Here is a 23,826-nt window from a genome sequence, read left to right as displayed (position 1 = left end):
TTAAACTATCCCCAAGTCAATGGAATTGCTACCCTCTGCATACCCATGTGCATTCTTCCATCACATCTACAGCTGATTCTCAAGATCTTGCACACTAATGAGATGCTATTGAGCCCACACTACTACACTGTCTGAGCCAAGGACTACAGTTGAAGTAAGAAGTTTACATACACCTTAGCCAAATACATTTAAACTCGGTTTCACAATTTTGGCCCATTCCTCCTGACAGAGCTGGTGTAACGAAGTCAGGTTTGTAGGCCTCCTTGCTCGCACACACTTTTTCCGTTCTGCCCACACATTTTCTATAGGATTGAGGTCACGGCGTTGTGATGGTCACTCCAATACCTTGACTTTGTTGTCCTTAAGCCATTTTGCCACAACCTTGGAAGTATGCTTGGGGTCATTGTCCATTTGGGAGACTCATTTGCGACCAAGCTTTATCTTCCTGACTGATGTCTTGATGTCTTGAGATGTTGCTTCAATATATCCACATAATTTGGGGTGGCAACATGATGCTGTCAAGCAAAGAGGCATTGAGTTTGAAGGTAGGCCTTCAAATACTTCCATTGGTACACTTCCAATTGACTCAAATGATGTCAATTAGCCTATCAAAAGCTTCTAAAGCCATAATATTTTCTGGAATTTTCCAAGCTGTTTAAAGGCACAGTCAACATAGTGTATGTAAACTTCTAACCCAATGGAATTGTGATGCAGTGAATTATAAGTGAAATAATCTGTCTGTAAACAATTGTTGGAAAAATGACTTGTGTCATGCAAAGTAGATGTCCTATCCGACTTGCCAAAACTATAGTTTGTTAACAAGAAATGTGTGGAGTGGTTGAAAATGAGTTAAATGACTCCAACCTAAGCATGGAAACTTGCGACTTCAACTATACATGATTTCTGGTTTTGATTACAATACTGGGTGGGGTGAATATTTTTTACATGACATACATGATTTTTTTGTTAACTAGTAAATAGTATCCTACAGCAAAGTGTGTTTAAATCATTTCTAACTTAACAATTTCTGCTAGTTAGCAGGCTCAGGCAAGCTAAAACTAACTACGGAGTGTTTATTCCCCCGTTTCCATACGCGTTTCATTTGAAAACATTTATCTTACAAAGGAGTTGTTTAATATAACTGCTTAACTAATAATCTGTACATGTAATTGTAGTTGGGGTTTTTTACGAAATGTTCCTAATCTTTACAGGAAAATGCCACGGGCACCATCTGATGTGTGGAGACATTTCACTGCATGTGTACATTTGCAAATCATGTTCCAAATCTGTGTGAAGAATGCAACAAAGATGCAGAATCATCTGGCCAAGTGCATAAAGTTCCCTCAGCACTCACAACAAGAAACATCTGACAAAAGTCCCTCTACTTCTATTCGAGGAGAAAATTATGAATCAGACACCTTATCGATATCAGTCTGGAATCAGAAGTTTTGACTCAATGAAGCAATGTAGCAATGTAGCCAGAGAAATGATGATGAATGTCTTACTCGAGCTGTGTATGCAACTGGTTCACCTCTGATGCTCATAGGCAATGTGTATTGGAAGAGATTTCTGAATGTTCTTCGCCCAGCATACACCCCTCCAACCAGACATGCTTTATCTACTCATTTGCTGGATGCAGAGTTCAACAGAGTTCAAGTGAAGGTCAAGCAAATGATGTGAAAGCAGACTATTGAAATCATCCCGGATGGGTGGTCAAACGTTCGTGGGCAAGGAATAATTAACTACATCATCTCCACCCCTCAACCAGTATTCTACAAGAGCAGACACGAGGGACAACAGACACACCGGTCTCTACATTGCAGATGAGCTGAAGGCAGTCAGTGACCTTGGATCACAGAAGGTATTTGCACTGGTGACAGACAATGCTGCGAACATGAAGGCTGCTTGGTCTTAAGTTGAGGAGTCCTACCCTCACATCACAACCATCGGCTGTGCTGCTCATGCATTGCATTTGCTCCTCACGGACATCATGGCACTGAAAACAATGGATACACACTACAAGAGAGCCAAGGAAATGGTTAGGTATGTGAAGGGTCATCAAGTTACAGCAGCAATCTACCTCACCAAGCAAAGTGAGAAGCCACATTGAAGTTGCCCAGCAACACCCGTTGGAGTGTTGTTATTATCATGTGTGACAGTCTCCTGGAGGGGAAGGAGTCTCTCCAAGAAATGGCCATATCAGTCTGCCGAGCACAGTCTGCCAACAGCCCTATCAAGAGGATCCTCCTGGATGATGTATTTTGGGAGAGAGTGGTAAGCAGCCTGAAACCTATAGCAGTAGCCATTGCACGGATTGAGGGAGACAATGCCATCCTGTCTGATGTTCAGACTCTGCTTGCAAATGTAAAATAAGAAATCCATACTGCCCTGCACACTTCACTGTTGCTCCATGCAGAGGAAACTGCTGTTCTGAAATACATCAAAATCGCGCAGATTTCTGCCTGAAGCCCATACACGCCACAGCGTACATTTTGGACCCCAAATATGCTGGCAAGAGCATTCTGTCTGGTTCAGAGATCAACAAGGCCTATGGTGTCATCACTACTGTGTCTCGCCACCTTGGCCTGGATGAGGGCAAGGTTCTTGGCTGTCTGGCGAAGTACAATTCCAAGCAAGGGCTTTGGGATGGAGATGCAATATGGCAGTCGTGCAAACATATCTCATCAGCCACCTGGTGGATGGGACTTTGTGGATCTGAGGCGCTTTCCCCCGTTGCCTCAATCATCCTCCAAATCCCACCAACATCAGCCACCTCAGAGCGCAACTGGTCCTTGTTTGGAAACAAACAAACAAACAAACACACACACAAACAGGCTGACCAATACAAGGGTTGAAAAATTGGTGGCATGCGCCCCCCCCCACACCAAACGCGATCACGAAGGTTAAAATATCAAAACAAACTCTGAACCAATGACATTAATTTGGGGATAGGTCGAAAATCATTAAACATGTATGGCAATTTAGCTAGTCAGCTTGCACTTGCTAGCTAACGTTAATTTGTCCTATTTAGCTAGCTTGCTGTTGCTAGCTAATTTGTCCTGGGATATAAACATTGAGTTGTTATTTCACCTGAAATGAAACTCCGACAACTCCGACTTGTCTACTCCGACAATTACTCCACACATAAAACGGCCAACCGAATCGTTTCTAGTCATCTCTCCTCTTTCCAGGCTTTTTCATCGTTTAACTTATATGGTGATCGCATCTAAACTTTCATTGTATTACCAGACTACCGGCAAAACAGTTAGTCTTTCAGTCACCCACGTGGGTACCTGCTTCCAATGAGGAGATGGCACGTGGGTACCTGCTTCTATAAACCAATGAGGAGATGGGAGAGGCAGGACTTTCAGCGCGATCTGCGTCAGAAATAGGAATGAGTTCTATTTTACTCTTGGTGTCGCAGACGCTCGTTGGCCCGCGCAAGCAGTGTGGGTGCAATAATTGAATAACATAGATTTCTAAATTTTATTTGCGACGCTCGCGCACGCGACGTGTCCTGTCTGGTCAGCATATTAGTTTCTAGACTATCATTTCACAAATGTATGTTGAAAACATTTTTTGGGGGAGATGCGATGGATCATTGGGGATCATTCAATATTCTCTTTCTTTTGTTGTTCAGTGAAATCATCCCATGTGAAGAGTCAACTCATTTAATTCTTTTTTAAATTTCTATTGGAAGGATTTAATCATTTGCAATTATGTCTACTTATGATAAGGTAAAAGGTTTATGATTGTCTCCATATGATATGGTAAATATATCCAATGCAAAAAAACATCTACATTTAAATGGTATTATTATTAATTTGCATATATTTACATTAATTCCCATGTGTTCCCGTTATTTCCCACAGAAAGTTTCCACCTCTGAATATTGCCCAAAATGTGCAACCCTAGCTGTTAGTCACCCTGGGCAAAGCAGGCATAGCCCTCCTCCCCGGATCACCAGGCTGGAACATAGAGTACCGATCACAACAGAAAGATCTCAACAGTATGGACAGAGATACAGCTGCATGGGCTGGACTCAATAAACACAGGTTAACAACACCTCTAATACACAGCAGGGGTCCATATGGGAACAGTCTGTGACCTTAAGAGGGCCCTGACGTAACATCCCTGTAAAGAGTATCTGAGGCCACGGGATGTAAGACTGACTGACTGGCGGAGGTGTAGTGAAGGAGGTACTAGGGCTAAGGGAGCTGTAGAGATCAGAGAGATGGGGTAAACCACCATTCACATTGGGCCTGGCAGGAGTAAGGAGCAATTACTGTTAGACACCAGTGTGTCATGGAGATAAAAGCATGTGGTTTAGACCAAATACATTGTGTTCCACTTAAAATAGACGCGGCCAACATCTGTGCCCCCTAGCATGGACGGAATGAACAGCCTCCTAGAGGATGCAAGATGGCCAGCTCAATAGTAGGAATGCCGACACTACCACAGACATCTAAACCCTGAACAACAGAACAGCTTCTGAACATATGCAATGGATGTATCATTACTGAAACACACAAAGTACTAAAGAATATGCTGTATAGTTACTGTGCCATGACCCACTGAATTAGACATGTTTTTGCAGGATTAGAACATGCAAATTCCAATTGAGAAGCATCTGGAATAAGCTCGAATTAAATCCCAGCTCCTGTGTGTGTGTGAGGATAATCACAATCTATACTAAACAAAATAAAACATGCAACAATTTAATTGATTTTACTGAGTTACGGTTCATATAAGGAAATTAGGCCGTAATCTATGGATTTCACATGACTGGGCAGGGGTGTAGGCATTGGTGGGCATGGAAAGCCATAGGTCCACCCACTGGGGAGCCAGACCCAGCCAATCATATTATTTTTTTCCCCACAAAGGAGAGTTCTTACAGACAGAAATACTTCTCAGTTTCATCAGCTGTCCGGGTGCCTGGTCTCAGACGATCCCGCAGGTGAAGAAGCCGGATGTGGAGGTCCTGGACTGGCATAGTTACACGTGGTCTGCGGTTGTGAGGCCGGTTGGACGTACTACCAAATTCCCTAAAAACGTTGGAGGCGGCTTATGGTAGAGAAATTAACATAAAATTATCTGGCAACATCTCTGGTGGACATTCCTGCAGTCAGCATGCATTCATGCAGTCAGCAGCAATTCCATGCTCACTCAAAACTTGAGAAATCTGTGGCATTGTGCTGTGTGACAAAACTGCACATTTTAGTGGCCTTTTATTGTCCTCAGCACAAGGTGGACCTGTGTAATGATCATGATATGCCACACCTGTCAGGTGGATGGATTATCTTGGCAATGGAGAAATACTCACTAACAGGGATATAAATAAATGTATGCACAAAATTTGAAAGAAATAAGCTTTTTGTGAGTATTGAACATGTTTTGGGACCTTTTATTTCAGCTCATGAAACATGGGACCAACATTTTCCATGTTGCGTTTATCTTTTTGTTCAGTATAGTTATTTACATTCAATTATAATATTTATTGTGTAAAAAAAAAAAGTCTGGACATCTATCACACTACCTTAAAAACACTTAAGTTCCTGCAAAAAAATGTTTTTTAAAGATTGAGTTAACATCCCTAAACATGGGTGACTAAAAGTTAACGGTTAACCTCTTAAGTCGACCCTCTACTTTTTTGAACATTCTGTTAAAAATCGCGCAACATTTCAGCGCCCTGCTACTCATGCCAGGAATATAGTATATGCATTTGCTTAGTCTGTGTGGATAGAAAACACTCAGACGTTTAAAAAAACTGGTTAAATCACTGGTGTGGCTTTACCAGAACGGCATTTACATCGAAAAGCACAGGAAAAACTGATCACTGAAAATGGGAAAATATATCCATGCGCTACTTGAACCCATTGATAAAGGTGAACCACAATTAATTGACTGAGGTTGCAGTACCTACAGCTTCCACACGGTGTCTAGAGTCTTGTCATTTCCCTTCGAGTTTTTTCTTGGTCAGACACATGCAGGGCACCGTATCTCCTCTGGTCTAGGACCGGATATTTTCGTTGAGTTTCTAGCCGGACATTTTTCCAGACGGACAGCTAATGATCTTTACATCGCCTCCTGATGAATTTTATCGCTTATTAACGTTTACTAATACCTAAAGTTGCATTACAAACGTATTTCGAAGTGTTTTGTGAAAGTTTATCGTCGACTTTTTGAATTTTAAAAAATGACGTTACGTTTTGAAACGATGTTTTTTCCGTTTATCACACAGTCTACATATAACGATATCTAGGCTTTATATGGACCGATTTAATCGAAATAAAGACCCAAATAATGTTTATGGGACATCTAGGAGTGCCAACAAAGAAGATGGTGAAAGGTAATGAATGTTTTCTATTTTATTGTGCGGTTTGTGTAACGCCGAAATGCTAATTATTTTGTTTACGTCCCCTGTGGGTCTTTTGGGGTGTTGCATGCTATCAGATAATAGCTTCTCATGCTTTCGCCGAAAAGCATTTTAAAAATCTGACTTGTTGCCTGGATTCACAACGAGTGTAGCTTTAATTCGATACCCTGCATGTGTATTTTAATGAACTTTTGAGTTTTAACTAATACTATTAGCATTTAGCGTAGCGCATTTCCAGAGCTCTAGTTGGGACGCAAGCGTCCCGAGTAGAAGCAACAGGTTAAATCGGTTAGTCGCCGAAAATACATTTGACTGGTCAATCGGTAAATTTGCATAATTTAGAGGAATTAAATTGGCGCGTGCTAATTTTCGTTAGTCTTCATGTATCCTATTTATCACACGCACACAGCATACAGAGCCTAGTTTGAGGAGAGGAATGTCCTATTAAATGTCAGTCAGCGCGAGAGCAGCTCCTCACTTGAGTGAAACCTGCTTTTGTGCAGTCAAAACTGTTTTGGGCCACAATTAAAAATAGCTATTTTTTATTTCTCCATCTCAACTATATAAAAAGGTGCCACTGTTGACAGTGTATGTCAGAGCAAAAACCAAGCCATGAGGTAAAAGGAATTGTCCGTAGAACTCAGAGACAGGATTGTGTCGAGGCACAGATTTGGGGAAGGGTACCAACAAATGTTTAAAGCATTGAAGGTCCCCAAGAACACTGTGGCCTCCATCATTCTTAAATGGAAGAAGTTTGGAACCACCAAGACTCTTTCTTCGTAGAGCTGGCCGCCTAGCCAAACTGAGGAATCAGTGGAGAAGGGCCTTGGTCGAGGGAGGTGACCAGAAACCCGATGGTCCCTCTGACCTAGCTCCAGAGTTCCTCTGTGGAGATGGTTGTCCTTCTGGAAGGTTAACCCATCTCTGCAGCACTCCACCAATCAGGCCTTTATGGTAGAGTGGCCAGACGGAAGCCTCATGTCATGACGTGCCCTGGCAGGGAGGATCATTTCTACTTGGTAGAAACTGCCATGCAGTGCTGAGAGAGTCTACCAGAACAAAGACCTTATTTTGTTCAAAACTCCTAATCCCCAAAATGGGAGAACTAAACAATACTCCTACTTTTGAGAATGTGAGAATGGTCTGTGGACACTTAAGGACTTAAGGGACAGTTACGACAAGTGTGTTTCATTTGGTGATCTCATGAAGGACAGGAAACAGACAACTGTATCTCTGTATTTCCCAGCTGTCAGGTTTACATCTAAATATTGTGAAACGTATGTGATTAAACATGAACCCATTTGTGAAAAGATGTCATGTGATGTTAACCCATACTCTCATTTAGAAGGTTTTCATATAAAGTTAACCAAATCAATGGCCAAGCCCACGTGAGCATAGACATAAAGTCAGGGTCATGGAACCGCCCTTCTCTACTCTGAAGTAACCACCCGTGATGAAATATACATTTCATGCCAAAGAGACCCACGGTAAGCCGGACGTTTTGAATGGTTAAGAAGTCAAAGAACACCGGGACAAATCAAATCAAATGTATTTGTCACATACACGTGGTTAGCAGATGTTAATGCGAGTGTAGCAAAATGCTAGTGCTTCTAGTTCCGACAATGCAGTAATAACCAACGAGTAATCTAACCTAACAATTCCAAAACTACTACCTAAAAAAGGGATAAAGAATATGTACATAAAGATATATGAATGAGTGATGGTACAGAACGGCATAGGCAAGATGCAGTAGATGGTATCGAGTACAGTATATACAGTGGGACAAAAAAGTATTTAGTCAGCCACCAATTGTGCAAGTTCTCCCACTTAAAAAGATGAGGCCTGTAATTTTCATCATAGGTACACTTCAACTATGACAGACAAAATGAGAAAAAAAATCCAGAAAATCACATTGTAGGATTTTTAATGAATTTATATGCAAATTATGGTGGAAAATAAGTAGATGATAGAGTACAGTATATATACATATACATATGAGATGAGTAATAAGTAGCATTGTTTAAAGTGGCTAGTGATATATTTTACATCAAATTCCATCAATTCCCATTACTAAAGTGGCTGGAGTTGAGTCAGTATGTTGGCAGCAGCCACTCAATGTTAGTGGTAGCTGTTTAACAGTCTGCTGGCCTTGAGATAGAAGCTGTTTTTAAGTCTCTCTGTCCCTTCTTTGATGCACCTGTACTGACCTCGCCTTCTGTATGGTAACAGGGTGAACAGGCAGTGGCTCGGGTGGTTGTTGTCCTTGATGATCTTTATGGCCTTCCTGTGACATCGGCGGTGTAGGTGTCCTGGAGGGCAGGTAGTTTGCCCCCGGTGATGCGTTGTGCAGACCTCACTACCCTCTGGAGAGCCTTACGGTTGTGGGCGGAGCAGTTGCCGTACCAGGCGGTGATACAGCCCGACAGGATGCTCTCGATTGTGCATCTGTAGAAGTTTGTGAGTGCTTTTGGTGACAAGCCAAATTTCTTCAGCCTCCTCCTGCTGCGCCTTCTTCACGACGCTGTCTGTGTGGGTGGACCAATTCAGTTTGTCTGTGATGTGTACGCCGAGGAACTTAAAACTTACTACCCTCTCCACTACTGTCCCATCGATGTGGATAGGGGGGTGCTCCCTCTGCTGTTTCCTGAAGCCCACAATCATCTCCTTTGTTTTGTTGACGTTGAGTGTGAGGTTATTTTCCTGACACCACACTCCGGGGGCCCTCACATCCTCCCTGTAGGCCGTCTCGTCATTGTTGGTAATCAAGCCTACCACTGTAGTGTCGTCCGCAAACTTGATGATTGAGTTGGAGGCGTGCATGGCCACGCGGTCGTGAGTGAAAAGGGAGTACAGGAGAGGGCTCAGAACGCATCTTTGTGGGGCCCCAGTGTTGAGGATCAGCGGAGTGGAGATGTTGTTATCTACCCTCACCACCTTACTCACCAGAGTCCCCACGTTGGAATGGCTACAATTCTATAGGCCACGGAGACCATACAGCTGGAAATGGTTAAACTCTGAGACTCGATCACTACAGAATAAGAGCAAATCTTAGACGTATAATTACTAGTCTGCAGAAAGAAATTACGTAAGTCTAGAACGAGAATACCAACATCCACCGAAGCACCTATTTTATGAGAATATTTCCGAATGGTACTCTGAAGTATTCATTCTAACCACCTACAACCACGAAAGACATTGTGACTTCTTGGAAAGTTAACCAGACTCTGATGAAATCTACAGTACGATCAAGTGTTTAGCGGAGAGACACCAACGACATCCAGGCATAAATATGTACATTGCAATTTCTTTCAGATTGAGTGGCCATTCATGTGCAAAGGATTAGCATTTCAATTAATAGAATTATAGACTGTGTGTAGGGCTTCCATTTTGTCTTTCCCACTGTCTCGCAGTCCCCACCCCTTTCCTTTGTCTACCAAGCCATCATATCGGCTTAGCCCACTAGGGACTTTATCATTGTTAGTAACCAATATCTACAGTTTGTTTGTGATGTATTTCTGTGATTTTTTAGTTAGTAAATAAGCCAATTTGTCTATTGCTGATTCATTATGGAAACTAGGGTTTGTGCAGATAACCAATCATTTTATGACGTTTGGAATGAGACTAATGAGGTAACAATTAATAATTAATTAATAGAAGACTCATTGATCAGATATTAAAGTATATGAAGAGTTATATTCGGAAAATTATAACGTTAATCTTAACATTTTCCGTGGTGCCCCGAGTGCCTAGTTAACGAATATTTACATTAGAGGTCGACCGACTATGATTTTTCAACGATACTGATACCGATTATTGGAGGACCCCCAAAAAAAGCCGATGCCGATTAAACGGACGATTTTTTTAATTTACTTGTAATAATGACAATTACAACAATACTGAATGAACACTTATTTTAACTTAATATTATACATCAATAAAATCAAATTTAGCCTCAAATAAATAAAACGTTCAATTTGGATTAAATAATGCAAAAACAAAGTGTTGGAGAAGAAAGTAAAAGTGCAATATGTGCCATGTAAGAAAGCTAACGTTTAAGTTCCTTGCTCAGAACATATGAAAGCTGGTGGTTCCTTTTAACATGAATCTTCAATATTCCCAGGTAAGAAGTTTTAGGTTATAGTCCTATAATTCCTATCATAACTACTTCTCTCTATACCATTTACCTTTGACTATTGGATGTTCTTATAGGCACTTTAGTATTGCCAGTGTAACAGTATAGCTTCCATCCCTCTCCTCGCTCCTACCTGGGCTCAAACCAGGAACACATCGACAGCAGCCACCCTCGAAGCAGCGTTACCCATGCAGAGCAAGTGGAACAACCACTCAAAGTCTCAGAGCGGGTGACTTTTGAAACGCTATTAGCGCGCACCCCGCTAACTAGCTAGCCATTTCACATCGGTTACACCAGCCTAATCTCGGGAGATGATAGGCTTGAAGTCATAAACAGCTGCTGGCAAACGCACTAAAGTGCTGTTTGAATGAATGCTGCTGCCTACCATCGTTCAGTCGGACTGCTCTATCAAACCATAGACTTAGTTATAACATGATAACACACAGAAATACGAGCCTTAGGTCATTAATATGGTCGAATCCGGAAACTATCATCTCGAAAACAAGACGTTTATTATTTCAGTGAATTACGGAACCGTTCCGTATTTTATCTAACGGGTGGCATCCATAAGTCTAAATATTCCTTTTACATTGCACAACCTTCAATGTTATGTCATAATTTCGTAAAATTCTGGCAAGTTAGGTGGCTAAAAACTGTTGCATATACACTGTCACTGCGTACAATGAACACAAGAGAAGTGACACAATTTCACCTGGTTAATATTGCCTGCTAACCTGGATTTCTTTTAGTTAAATATGCAGGTATAAAAATATATACTTCTGTGTATTGATTTTAAGAAAGGCATTGATACTTATAGTTAGGTACACATTGGAGTAACGATACGCACCGCATCGATTATATGCAACGCAGGACACGCTAGATAATATCTAGTAATATCATCAACCATGTGTAGTTAACTAGTGATAATGATTTATTGTTTATATAAGATAAGTTTAAAGCGAGCTGGCAACGTACCTTGGCTTACTGCATTTGCATAACAGGCAGTCTCTTAACTGACTTGCCTAGTTAAATAAAGATCAAATAAAAGGTGTAAAAAATTCTAATAAACTGGCCAAATCGGTGTCCAAAAATACAGATTTCCGATTGCTATGAAAACTTGAAATCGGCCCTAATTAAAAATCGGTCGACTTCAAGTTTACATGATTAATCACGTAATAATTAGACCTAAAGAACTGATATGATACAAATAACAGTCCACACATTTTAATAATCGTCACAGACACCACACTCACCTCAGTAAAAGGCACATGACAGCCCGCTTGGAGTTTGCCAAAAGGCACCTAACGGACTCGCAGACCATGAGAAACAAGATTCTCTGGTCTGATGAAACCAGAATGAGCTCTTTGGCCTGAATGCCAAGCGTCACGTCTGGAGGACACCTGGCACCATCCCTACGGTGAAGCACGGTGGTGGCAACATCATGCTGTATTTTGGTATTTTATTAGGATCCCCATTAGCTGTTGGAGTAGCAGCTACTCTTCCTGGGGTCCACACAAAACATTACTAGACAACAGTTCAAGGACAGAACTACATTTTTTTCTTCCAAAAAGGCACACAGTCTACCGTGAGGCATTGTGCCACGAGGTGTTGCTTTATCTGTTTTTTTAAACCAAGTTTGCTGTTTACTTGACCAATATGAGATGGAATGGAGTTCCATGCATTAATTTCCAATACTATATGCTTCCTTGAATTTGATCTAGATTTGGGGACTATGAAAAGACCTCTGGTGGCATGTCTGGTGGGGTAAGTGTGTGTGTGTCAGAGCTGTGTGTAAGTTGACTATGCAAACAACTCCTCAACTCTTAAAGAAGAGAGATTGGCATGCATAGTATTTATACTCAGCCCTCTGATTACAATGAAGAGCAAAACGTTCCGCTCTGTTCTGGGCCAGCTGCAGCTTAACTAGGTCTTTCCTTGCAGCACTCGACCACATGACTGGACAATAATCAAGATAAGACAAAACTAGAGCCTGCTGGACTTGCTTTTTGGAGTGTAGTGTCAAAAAAGCAGAGCATCTCTTTATTACGGACAGACCTCTCCACATCTTTACAACCGTTGAATCTATATGTTTGGACCATGACAGTTTACAATCTAAAGGTAACGCCAAGTAATTTAGTCTCCTCAACTTGTTCAACAGCCACAACATTCATTACCAGATTCAGCGGAGGCCTAGAACTTAAGGAATGATTGTACCAAATACAATGCTCTTAGTTTTAGAGATGGTCAGGCGCAGTATATTACTGGCCACCCATTACAAAACAGACTGCAACTCTTTGATAAGGGTTTCAGTGACTTCATTAGCTGTGGTTGGGTATATGATGGGTATATGCTTGAATCATCAGCATACATAGAAACACATGCTTTGTTTAATGCCAGCGGCAGGTCATTGGTAAAAATAGAAAAAAAGAGAGTGGAAGGCCTAGAGAGCTGCCCTGCAGTACACCACACTTTACATGTTTGATATTAGAGAAGCATCCATTAAAGAAAACCCTCAGTTCTATTAGATGGATAGCTCTGAATCCAAGATATGGCAGAAGTTGAAAAGCCATAACACATGTTTTTTCAACAACAGGTTACAGTCAATAATATCAAAGGTTGCACTGAAATCTAACAACACAGCTCCCACAATCTTCTTTTTAAAAATGTATTTCAACCAATCATCAGTCATTTGTGCCAGTGCAGTACATGTTGAGTGCCATTCTCTAGAAGCATGCTGAAAGTCTGTTAATTTGTTTACAGAGAAATAGCATTGTATTTGGACAAACAACTTTTTCAAGAGCTGGCATCAAGCTTATAGGTCTGCTGTTAGAACCAATAAAGGCCGCTTTACCACTCTTGGGTAGCGGAATTACTTTGGCTTCCCTCCATTCCCGAGGAATAAGACTCTATAGCCATTCCTACCATCCTCAGTAGCTTTCCATCGAAGTTGTCAATGCCAGGAGGTTTGTTATTATTGATTGATAACACTTTTTCCACTTCTCCCACACTAACTTTAAAACTTGCAATGCTTTTCCTTTTTATGCATGAATACGAAAGCTCAATGTTTGCCCACTTTGCCAATGACGCAATCATTCAAATAATTGGCAACAACAAATGGTTTGGTGATGAATAAGCCATCTGATTCGATGAGTTCAATTTGAATTTTCAAATAATTTCATTTAAAGTACTCCAAAGTTGTTTATCTATCACTCATCTTGGAGTCATAATACAGTTTAGTCACATCATTTCTCAATTTGCAGTAAGTCAGCCAGTCAGAGTGCCAGCCAGACTCAGCCACTCCTTTTGCCCCATCTCTTTTAACCAAACAGTTTTTCAATTTCTCATCAACCCAGTTCTAACAATCAGTTTCCTAACAGGTGCATGTTTCTCAATAATTGGAAGAAGAATTTCATAAATTCCTCAAGTGCTGCATCTGGATTCTCCTGATTAATCACATCAGAGCAACAAATATTTTTAACATCATCCACATAAAAGTCACGGCAAAAATATTTTGTATTATCTTTGGCTTTCCTGGATATAGTCACTAGATTGTGATAACTGCATCCAATGGGTACGGGTACAGCTTTAGAACAAAGTTCTACAAATGTGATCGATACATGTGGATGATCTTGTTCCTGTAGTGTTTGTAAACACCCTGGTACTTTTATTAATAACCTGAACCAGATTACAAGCACTGGTTACAGTGAGAAGCTTCCTCTTGAGCAGACAGCTTGATGAAAACCAGTCAATATTCAGGCTCCCAAGAAAGTAGATCCCTTGGTTTACATCACATACTATCATGCATTTCACACATTTACTTAGATACTGACTGTTAGCACTTGGTGGCCTATAGCAACACTCCAAAAGAAAAGGCTTTAGATGTGCCAAGTGAACCTGCAACCACGACACTTTAATAACACATGATCTTCTCTAAGCATTACAGGGATGTGGCTCTGAATATATACAGCAACACCTCCCCCATAAGCATTTATGTCTCTTATATAGATGTTATATTGCTACTTCTGTAGTATCAAACCAAGCATCTAACCAAGTCTCAGAAATGGCTAATATATTAATGTATCTGATGTTAAAAAGTTATTGATTTCATTAACCTTATTTCTAAGGCTACATATGGGCTATTTTAAGCCCTTTCCTGGGTAGCTTATCAGAGATAGACATAATATGGAAAAGAGAAAACAAAGCAAGAGAAAAAAATATATACATTCAGCAGTGTGTGTGCTGCGGAGTTCAGCAGCTACGAACCCATTGGCTTGGCTCTGTCATCCCTTCCGGGCTTCTGGGATGGAGGGTGGATAATGAGCCTGTGGGGATGTTTTTCAGAGGCATCGACTGGGAGAGAGAAAAATGAACGGAGCAAAGTACAGAGAGATCCTTGATGAACACCTGCTACAGAGTGCTCAGGACCTCAGACTGGGGTGAAGGTTCACCTTCCAACAGGACAACGACCCTAAGCACACAGCCAAGACAACACAGGAGTGGCTTCGGGACAGGTCTCTGAATGTCATTGAGTGGCCCAGCCAGAGTCTGGACTTGAGCCCGATCAAACATCAAACATCTGGAGAGACCTGAAAATAGCGGTGCTCCCCATCCACCTTGACAGAGCTTGAGAAGATCTGCAGAGAATGGGAGAAACTCTCCATATACAGGTGTGCCAAGCTTGCAGCATCAGGGCCTCCCGAGTGGCGCAGCGGTCTAAGGCACAGCATAGCAGTGCTAGAGGCATTACTACAGACCTGGGTTCATTCCCGGACTGTGCCATGACTCCCATAGGACAGAGCACAATTCGCCCAGCATCGTCCGGGTTAAGGGAGAGTTTGGGCCTTACTTGGCTCGTCGTGCCCTAGCGACTCCTTGTGGTGGGCCAGGTGCCTGCAGGCTGACCAGGGAGCCAGTTGAACGGTGTTTCCTCCGACACATTGGTGCGGCTGGCTTCCGGGTTAAGCTGGCAGGTTTTAAGGAGCGCAGTTAGCTGGTCATGTTTCAGAGGTTGCATGACTCCACCTTCGCCTCTCCCAAGCCCGTTGGGGTGTTGCAGTGATGTGACAAGATAGAAATTGGGGAGAAAAAAGGGGGTCTGAATACTTATGTAAAATGTGCTATTGTTTAATAAATATATATAGACATTTTGGTAAGAACGGTAAGAAGAATGCCCCTCTCCCCACAGGTGTGATTATTACCTCTGAGGGTTTAGAGCTTGAGGTAGTCACCTCAGATAAGTACTTGGGAGTATGGCCAGACAGTACACTGTCCTCTCAGCACATATCAAAGCTGCAGGCTAAAGTTAAATCTAGACTTGGTTTCCTCGTAGTAGCTCCTCTTTCACCCCAGCTGCCAAACTAACCCTGATTCAAATGATCATCCTACCCATGCTAGATTACAGAGACACCCGTTCTGCCAGTCACACCCAGGTCCCTGGGTTGCTCGTCTTTTCATTTCGCTGCAGCTAGCGACTGGAACGAGCTGCAACAAACACTCAAACTGGACAGTTTTATCTCAATCTCTTCATTCAAAAGACACAATCATGGATACTCACTGACAGTTGTGGCTGCTTTGTGTGATGCATTGTTGTCTATACCTTCTTGCCCTTTGTGCTGTTGTCTGTGCCCAATAATGTTTGTGGGATGTTTTGTGCTACTACCGCGTTGACATGTGTTGCAGCCTTGGTGTGTTGTTGTCTTAGGTCTCTCTTTATGTAGTGTTGTGTTGTCTCTTGTCGTGATGTGTGTTTTGTCTTTTTATAATTTTTTAAATCCCAGCCCCCGTAGGAGGTCTTTTGCCTTTTGGTAGGCCGTCATTGTAAATGACAATTTGTTCTTGACTGACTTGCCTTGTTAAATTTAAAAAATGGTGTATGCATGTGTGTTTGTGTTGGTATGCGTGTGTGTGTGCTTGCGTATGTAGTGAATGTGTGTGGGTTGTGTGGCAGTGTCAATGTAGTGTGTGTACAGTATATGTATATAGTCTAGTGAGAGTGTGTGTAGGGTCAGTGCAAGATAGTTTGGGTACCATTAATAGACTATTTAGTAGTCTGGCTATTTAGTAGTCTTATGGGTTGAGGTAGAGTCTCGGAGCCTGTTAGTTCAGTCCCAGGGTCCCTAGCTTGGTGATGAGCTTGTGGGGAGTATGGTGTTGAACGCTGAGCTGTAGTCTATGAACAGTATTCTCACATAGTTATTTCCTCTCTTGTCCAGGTGGGAGAGGGTGGTGTGAAGTGCAATTGAGATTGCGTCATCTGTGGATCTGTTGGGACGGTATGCTAATTGGAGTGGGTCCAGGGTGTCTGGGATGATGGTGTTGATGTGTGTCATGACCAGCCTTTCAAAGCACTTCATCATTACATATGTGAGTGCAACAGGGCGATAGTCCTTTAAGCAGGTTAAGTTAGACCTCTTGGGAACAGGGTGGTCAGCTTGAAACGTTGGGATTCCAGACTGAGACAAGGAGAGATTGAAAATGTCTATGAAGACGCCTGCCAGCTGGTCTGCGCATGTTTTGAGAAAGGGCCTTGGTATTCAGTCTCGGCCCTGTGGTATTCAGTCTCGGCCCTGTGGTATTCAGTCTCGGCCCTGTGGTATTCAGTCTCGGCCCTGTGGTATTCAGTCTCGGCCCTGTGGTATTCAGTCTCGGCCCTGTGGTATTCAGTCTCAGTGGTATTCAGTCTCAGCCTTGTGGTATTCAGTCTCAGCCTTGTGTGTTAACCTGTGTAAACGGTTTGCTCACAAATCGGCCACAGAGAGAGAGCTCATAGTCATCCGGGAAAAACAGGGGCATTCCACGCAGAGCAGACTATTATATTCCTCGAAGCGAGCATAAAAAGAATTTAGGAGTTGCCCAGTGAAGCAGAACTCGTGGCTGGGTTTCCCTTTGTAATCAGTTATCGAATGCAAGCCCAGCCACATACGACGAACGTCGGAACCGGTGTAATAGGATTTGACCTTCCTCCTATATTGTCCTTTTGCACGTTTGATGTCTCGGAGGTCAGAGGTCTTGAATACGTCCTTGTCCCATTCCTTGTAAGCGGTAGCTCTAGCCTTTAGCCCCGTGTGGATATTGCCTGTAATCCATGGTTTTTGGATTGGATACGTTCTTATAGTCACTGCGGGGATGACATTGTCTATGCACTTTTTGATGAAGCCTGTGACTATTGTGGTAAACTCCTCAATGCAATCGGATGAGTCCCGGAACATATCCCAGTCTGTACTAGCAAAACAGTCTTGACTGCTTCATCCGACCACTTCCGTATTGAGCATATCACTGGTACTTCCTGTTTGAGCTTTTGTTTGTAAACAGGAAGCAGGAAAATGGAGTCATGGTCAAATGTTCCAAAGAGAGAACGAGGAGAGAGACCTTGTATGCGCTTCTGTCGGTAGAATAAAAGTGGTATTTAGCGCCCCTAGTGGCGCAGGAGACTTGTTGATAGAAGTGAGGTAGGGCGGTTTTAAGTCTCCCTGTGTTAAAGTCTCCTCCCACCAAAACATTGCCTCCGGGTGAGCGGTTTCTTGTTTGTTTATGGCTCCATACAGTTTGTTGAGTGCCAGCGTGGTGTTGGCTTGTGGAGGGATGTAGACAACAGTGATAATTACAGATGAGAACTCTCTTGGTAGATAAAAAAAAGGTCTGCAGCTTACCATGAGGTATTCTATATCAGGTGAGCAAAAGCTCAAGATTTCCTTCACAATTGAAGCAGAACACCAGTTGTTATTTATGAGGGGAAAAAAAGAGAAAAAAAACACTACCTCCTTTTAACTTCCCTGAAGCCGGGACGTTCGCTTCTGTCGCTGCATGAAGAATCTACTGAGTACTACGTGCATAGCGTTATCAACCAGCCACGTCTCAGTAAGACATAATATTGCAACTTTTCAAGTCTCGCTGATGATGACAAGCGTCGGTCGAGAGTCTCCCATCTTATTCTCGAGTGACTGGACATTTGCCGATATAACTGAGGGGAATGCCATTTGATTCTCTCTTCTCCTCAATTTCACCAGGACTCCACCCCTGTAGCGTTTTGGTAGCCCATGGAACAAAGGAATAGGGTCCGGTACGAACAGTGGAACAGCTGAGGCCGAGTTGTAGTGGAAGTAGAAATTGAGGTTAGTAACTGTTGATCTGATGTCGAGAAGTGCTTGGCGGTCATATGTGATAATAGTATGAACTGTACAAAAAAAGTAACGATAAACACAAAAGTAACTATATAGCAAAGTTGGAACTCGTAAGATGTCGCCCTTCTCCGTTACTGTATCGCATAGGGACAAGTAAACCAAATATCTTGTTTGTATTGTCCTAGGATTCTAAGCCCACGTCGAGACTTGCTAGTGATTGCTAAAGTGACTTGTTCTAGCAATTTTAAAACCATTTTCCTGCAATTCTATATTGTTCTCAACAGGGAATCCATGTGTACTGACAGAACACAACCTTTTTTCTTAGGTTTTTGCCACAATAAATTAAATTCAAAGAATAGATTGGACTAGTTTTTCTGGCTAGATTAAGTGATTGATTTGGTAGGGTTTCAGACCTGCCACTTTGACTCAAACATCCTGCCCCCTCACTGACAATCCCACCCACAGTGATTGATTGACAGGCCAAAGTGTTAAAAGGGATAGTTCACCCAAATTACAAATTGGTTGCCTTACCCTAAGTGTCCACAGCCACAGAGTCAATAAAATACATAATTTGAAGAACAAACATCATTGTGACAATTCATATCTTGCAGTAAAACTCTAAATATGGCTTTAATCTCAAGAGAAGACAGGTTTAATGTTAAAAAATGATATTATCAAATAGGCCTAGACGATATCCAAAACACCACACTGAATTCAGTCATTTTAAAAATCACATCTTCCTACTCAATAGTTTTTTTACCAATCTGGGAGATAAAGTCGTTAAAGTAGTATTCAATCATTTAGCTGTGTATTTCGGATGGAATCAAGGCATTAGAATGTACCACTAAAATAGAGCTCATTCTGCTACATGGTTAAAACTATAATTTTGATCTCATGGATGGTCAGTCCTTACATCCATTACTCTGTCTATGAATTTGAGAGTGGTTTTATTTCTCAAGTCCCTCCCTCAGCTATTTACCAAAACTAGTGGTGGAGTGATGGCTTTGTTGTTGTTCGAACTCTGGATTGGCCCTTTAAATAAAAAAAAAACACGACATTTATTTAAAAACTTGGTAAAAAAAAAAAAAAAAATCATAGAATATTTTGACAACCCTGTCTGTAAACTTTCAATTGAAATAAAACTCAACTGTTTATATTTTTCAGTGACTAAGACAGATGTCTCATGGTAGGGTGGGATATGGAAAATAGGTCAACTTTGAGCACCTCTATCTCCTGAATGTTTTGGCATTCAGGTACAAAAAGTCACTTTCTGACCACTTCTACCATGGACAAACATGTATGGAAGGTTCTGTCAAATCAAAAGGGGTGCAGTCAGAATGTGATTGAATTCATATAGAACAACCCCCCTGAGTTAAGCCTTTTCCTGGATGAAGCCCTATCTTGCTCTCCTCATCTCGCTCTACATTATTATGTAGAATCTTGACAGTTGCAAGTTACATTAGCTCCACAAATGTTCAGCAGTGTACATTTGGTTACAACACAAACATCACTAGCCTGGGTGCATGCCAGTCTGTTTCTGTGCTCTTGCCAACTCCTCATGGCAAGGAGTGGAATGTTAGCTAAACTAACAGGTACCCAGGCTAAAACTTTGCTTCCAAGTTATAGCAATATAACAGTGTGGGCCTAATAACATGTGGTAACACAGTGATCCCAAGACACTGTTGCATTGGGAGGCCCACCTCAGGGACAAGTGTATTGCCTCGGTGTGCCATGCAAACATGAATTAGATACCGGTTATCTATGCAAGGAGACAACCTTTACACTTCTTCTTTGTGTGCCGGTACAAGCCTCATCCCCGCAACCCCAAGCTCAATCAAACCACGTTACAATCATAACAATAACAACATATGCAACATTAGACACCGGAAATCCCGACTAGGTGAGGAAACAACAACGTGAAGTAGGGACCCGAGGGTCATAGGAGACCAACCAGCAGATTAATACCAGCCTCTCATTCACAAAGCCTTGGATACAGTGTGCTACACGAATGAACACCGTGGCAACAAAAAAAAACATTAACTATGCGTCACTTAGATATGCAGATATTGGTTAATGTTGAATACAGAGATAAAGTACAGTTAATGGAGACGTGAACGGGCCAAGCGGTGGCGTTCTCTCGAAATCTAGACCCACCACCACCGGTGTTTTTGGTGCAACTCCCCCATCCTCTTGAGTCCTGCAGTTAGTTGAGAATAAAAATTGTACGCTCCCCCACTTTAGAATGTCGACCCCCAAGAAAAGACGCATGAAATTGAAACAGAATTAGGCTACAGGATTGCAAAAAAATGCATCTGAGAACACAACAAAGCACTATTGTTGTTTGTGTTGACCATTATGATTTTATACATTCTTGAGCCAAACGGTGACCCACATTTGACGTATTATGTAGCAAGATAGCTAGCTAGCATGCTAACCGGCTGGCTAACTACAACATCAAACGCCTTCATTCAAAGCAGACAAAGGCAGTCATTTAACACCGAACAGTAGGTATCTTCAAGATCATAAAATGTTGCCTAGCTATGAAGCTATTAGCACGGGGCCAGATGGGCTATCGAGCTGAAAAGTCGTGGCGCGCACGATGTTCTAGGCGGCTGTAATAAAGGAAGACACCCGGAGGCAAGACGCATGAAATTGGCATGTACCAAAAAGCACAGACTACAGACCAAATACCACCCCGACGTTATGTAACTTATTTCCTACCTCCAGTTCCGTCAGAGTTTTCGTTTAGACTGCCTGAAGAATCATGGTGACTGCCCGCACAACCACCCATGGATGTTTTAACTGCGCTACCCCCGCAGACCCTCTCTTGTTTTCTTTTCCCCCTTCCTCAACTCTTCATCTCAGAAAATAAATTGACAGGGAGCGAGCATCCGCTGGGAAGAGGCGGAGTGAGCACACATCACAAGGTGACTGCTTCTCATGAAGAAAAGAGGGGGACTGAGAAAGGGAGAAATATAGGTAAGGAATGGGCGGGTGAGAGGGGAGGACAAAAGGGAGAAGACTCTGGGAAACCACTCAGCATAGTGTAACTGAGATGGGAACAGGTTCTATCTATAAGGTCCAACTCCAGGTGTCATTAAAAAAAAACACCTCCCCACCTTAAAACATATTTTCACATGAAACTCCCCTTCTACTGTAATTTTTTTAATAATTGCACACCCTCCCCCCTTTTTAAATTTAACTAGGCAAGTCAATTAAGAACACATTCTTATTTACAATGACAGCCTACCCCAGCCAAACAATTGTGTACCGTCCTATGGGACTCCCAATCACTGCCAGATGTGATTCAGCCAGGGACTGTAGTGATGCCTCTTGCACTGAGATGCAGTGCCTTAGACCCCTGCACCACATGGGAGCCCATTGAATTAAAGGTGCTTATTTACATTTTTGCATTGTAATTTCAGAAAATGTCCATAATATATTTGGCATTATGATAGTGTTAAACAGTATTACTTACCCGCTAGTGTTGTGATTGGTTGTGATAATCGCCTATTGATTTCTCCTGCCAGAGCAGCATCTGTTGTCAAAATCGGAAAGCTGTTCTTACTTTGTGGCTGTGTTATCTAGTGGAAATCATTCTATAATTTCCTGGTTGCTAAAATTCTACACTGTTTTCTCAATTTCAGTTTAGCCATAATGATTATGGCACCATATTGCAAGAAAAAGCAGTTTCAGGTGTTTTAAAAATGCATCCTCATGTACATTGTGCCCCCTCTAAAATAATGAGTACATGACGCCCCTGACTGTAGCGACACTGTGTTTAAATGTGGATATCGACTTTTCCACGTAAATTTGCTTGTCGATGCTACGCAAAGGGGTGAAGGTTCGCCGACCACCATCAACAAGACTCTCCCTGTCTGTCTCATTACAATTACAATCAGAGATGACTGAAAATAATTATCAGCTAGGGTGAATCAGATTTTCAACATTTTGATGCTATATTTCTAATTATTATTTTAACAGGTTTCAGTGCCAACCAAACACACAACCAATAAGCAATACATAACTCCATACCGATTACCGACTTCGGGCACTTCAACATCATGGTTTGAGTTTTCAACACCACAATCAAATAGGCCTAGAGTGTATCAATCTCAACAAACAGAAAGTACACATTTCCGTTGGACCTTGCATGCAATCGACCAATAAAGTGATCTTGATCTTAATGTCTCTTTTCTTTCCTCAAATGACAGGTGCACAGTTTGGATGGTAGAATTGTACATTTTAAAGGTTAAAGGAAAAATAGTTGGACTATATTGAGGCGTTATGGCTCTAGGTGCGCGAGAAATAGCTGCTCCGGTCTGAGAGGACGCAGATTGCGCATCCTGAATAACTGGGCCTGCTGGTAACATGGGCCTATGGGGGCACATTATTATAAAACGACTTGAGAGAATGATGGTACACAATTGACAGCGCATCTCATCAGAAGTAAAAATACAACCAGACTGTCCTACTCCCGCCCAATAAGCAAAGATACATATGTTAGTTTAGTAAGGTAGAGCACAGTATAGAGTACAATCAGGGTTGGGGAGTAACGGATTACATGTAATGGGTTACAAAAAAACGGTAACTGTAATCCGTTACGTCACCAGCAAAAATATTGTAATCAGATTACAGATACTTTTGAAGAACCAGATAATTATTTCGAGGATTACTTTTAAATTCAGAAAGGATGTTTGCGGGAAAAAATATTTGACACTTCTCTGTTTTCTCATTGACATTCAAATCAGCATTGAAACAAGACACATGTAAATTTGATCCACCTGAGCAAGTCTGACCACATATCAGAGACCACTATGATGACACACCAAATGGGTTTGATGGAAAAGAGCAGGAATAGGCTTTTGTAGGCTGTTCGCACGTCTAAATGTGTATTTGAACCCAATAATGGTTCAATTCAAGAAGTTTAAGTTGCCTGTCAATCATTGTTTTTTAAACCAGTGGACAGCCACTGAAAAATGCACTCTTTCAACAGCTGCATAGCGGGGATCCCAGCCTATGGGATATAAATGGGTTTTTTAATCTAATTCATGCAGATTAACACAAAAAAATCCATAGGTCTAATGGACACATGCCCAAACTCGCACATTTTTGATACGCTTAAAGACACAATCTGTAGTTGCTACATCCATTTTTGGACTTATAAATTATATATACTATATATTAATATATATATA

The 23,826-nt window shown here is 41.8% G+C and overlaps 1 protein-coding gene across 1 annotated transcript in view; it reads right to left on the bottom strand.

The window, feature by feature from the left end:
- Window positions 1-21,588, bottom strand: part of LOC115105228 (ubiquitin domain-containing protein 2) — a 73,909-nt gene extending 52,321 nt beyond the window's left edge. Inside the window, exon 1 of the mRNA XM_029626992.2 lies at window positions 21,350-21,588. Within this exon, the coding sequence (XP_029482852.1) occupies window positions 21,350-21,419 (70 nt within the window). The 5' untranslated portion in view covers window positions 21,420-21,588. The remainder of the gene's footprint in view (window positions 1-21,349) is intronic.
- Between the last annotated feature and the right edge of the window lie 2,238 nt (window positions 21,589-23,826).

Source organism: Oncorhynchus nerka, linkage group LG22, assembly GCF_034236695.1.
Source record: "Oncorhynchus nerka isolate Pitt River linkage group LG22, Oner_Uvic_2.0, whole genome shotgun sequence".
Classification (NCBI taxonomy): Eukaryota; Metazoa; Chordata; class Actinopteri; order Salmoniformes; family Salmonidae; genus Oncorhynchus; species Oncorhynchus nerka.
Note: the sequence above shows the minus strand (reverse complement) of the source record. Positions and strands in the feature narration are given on the sequence as shown.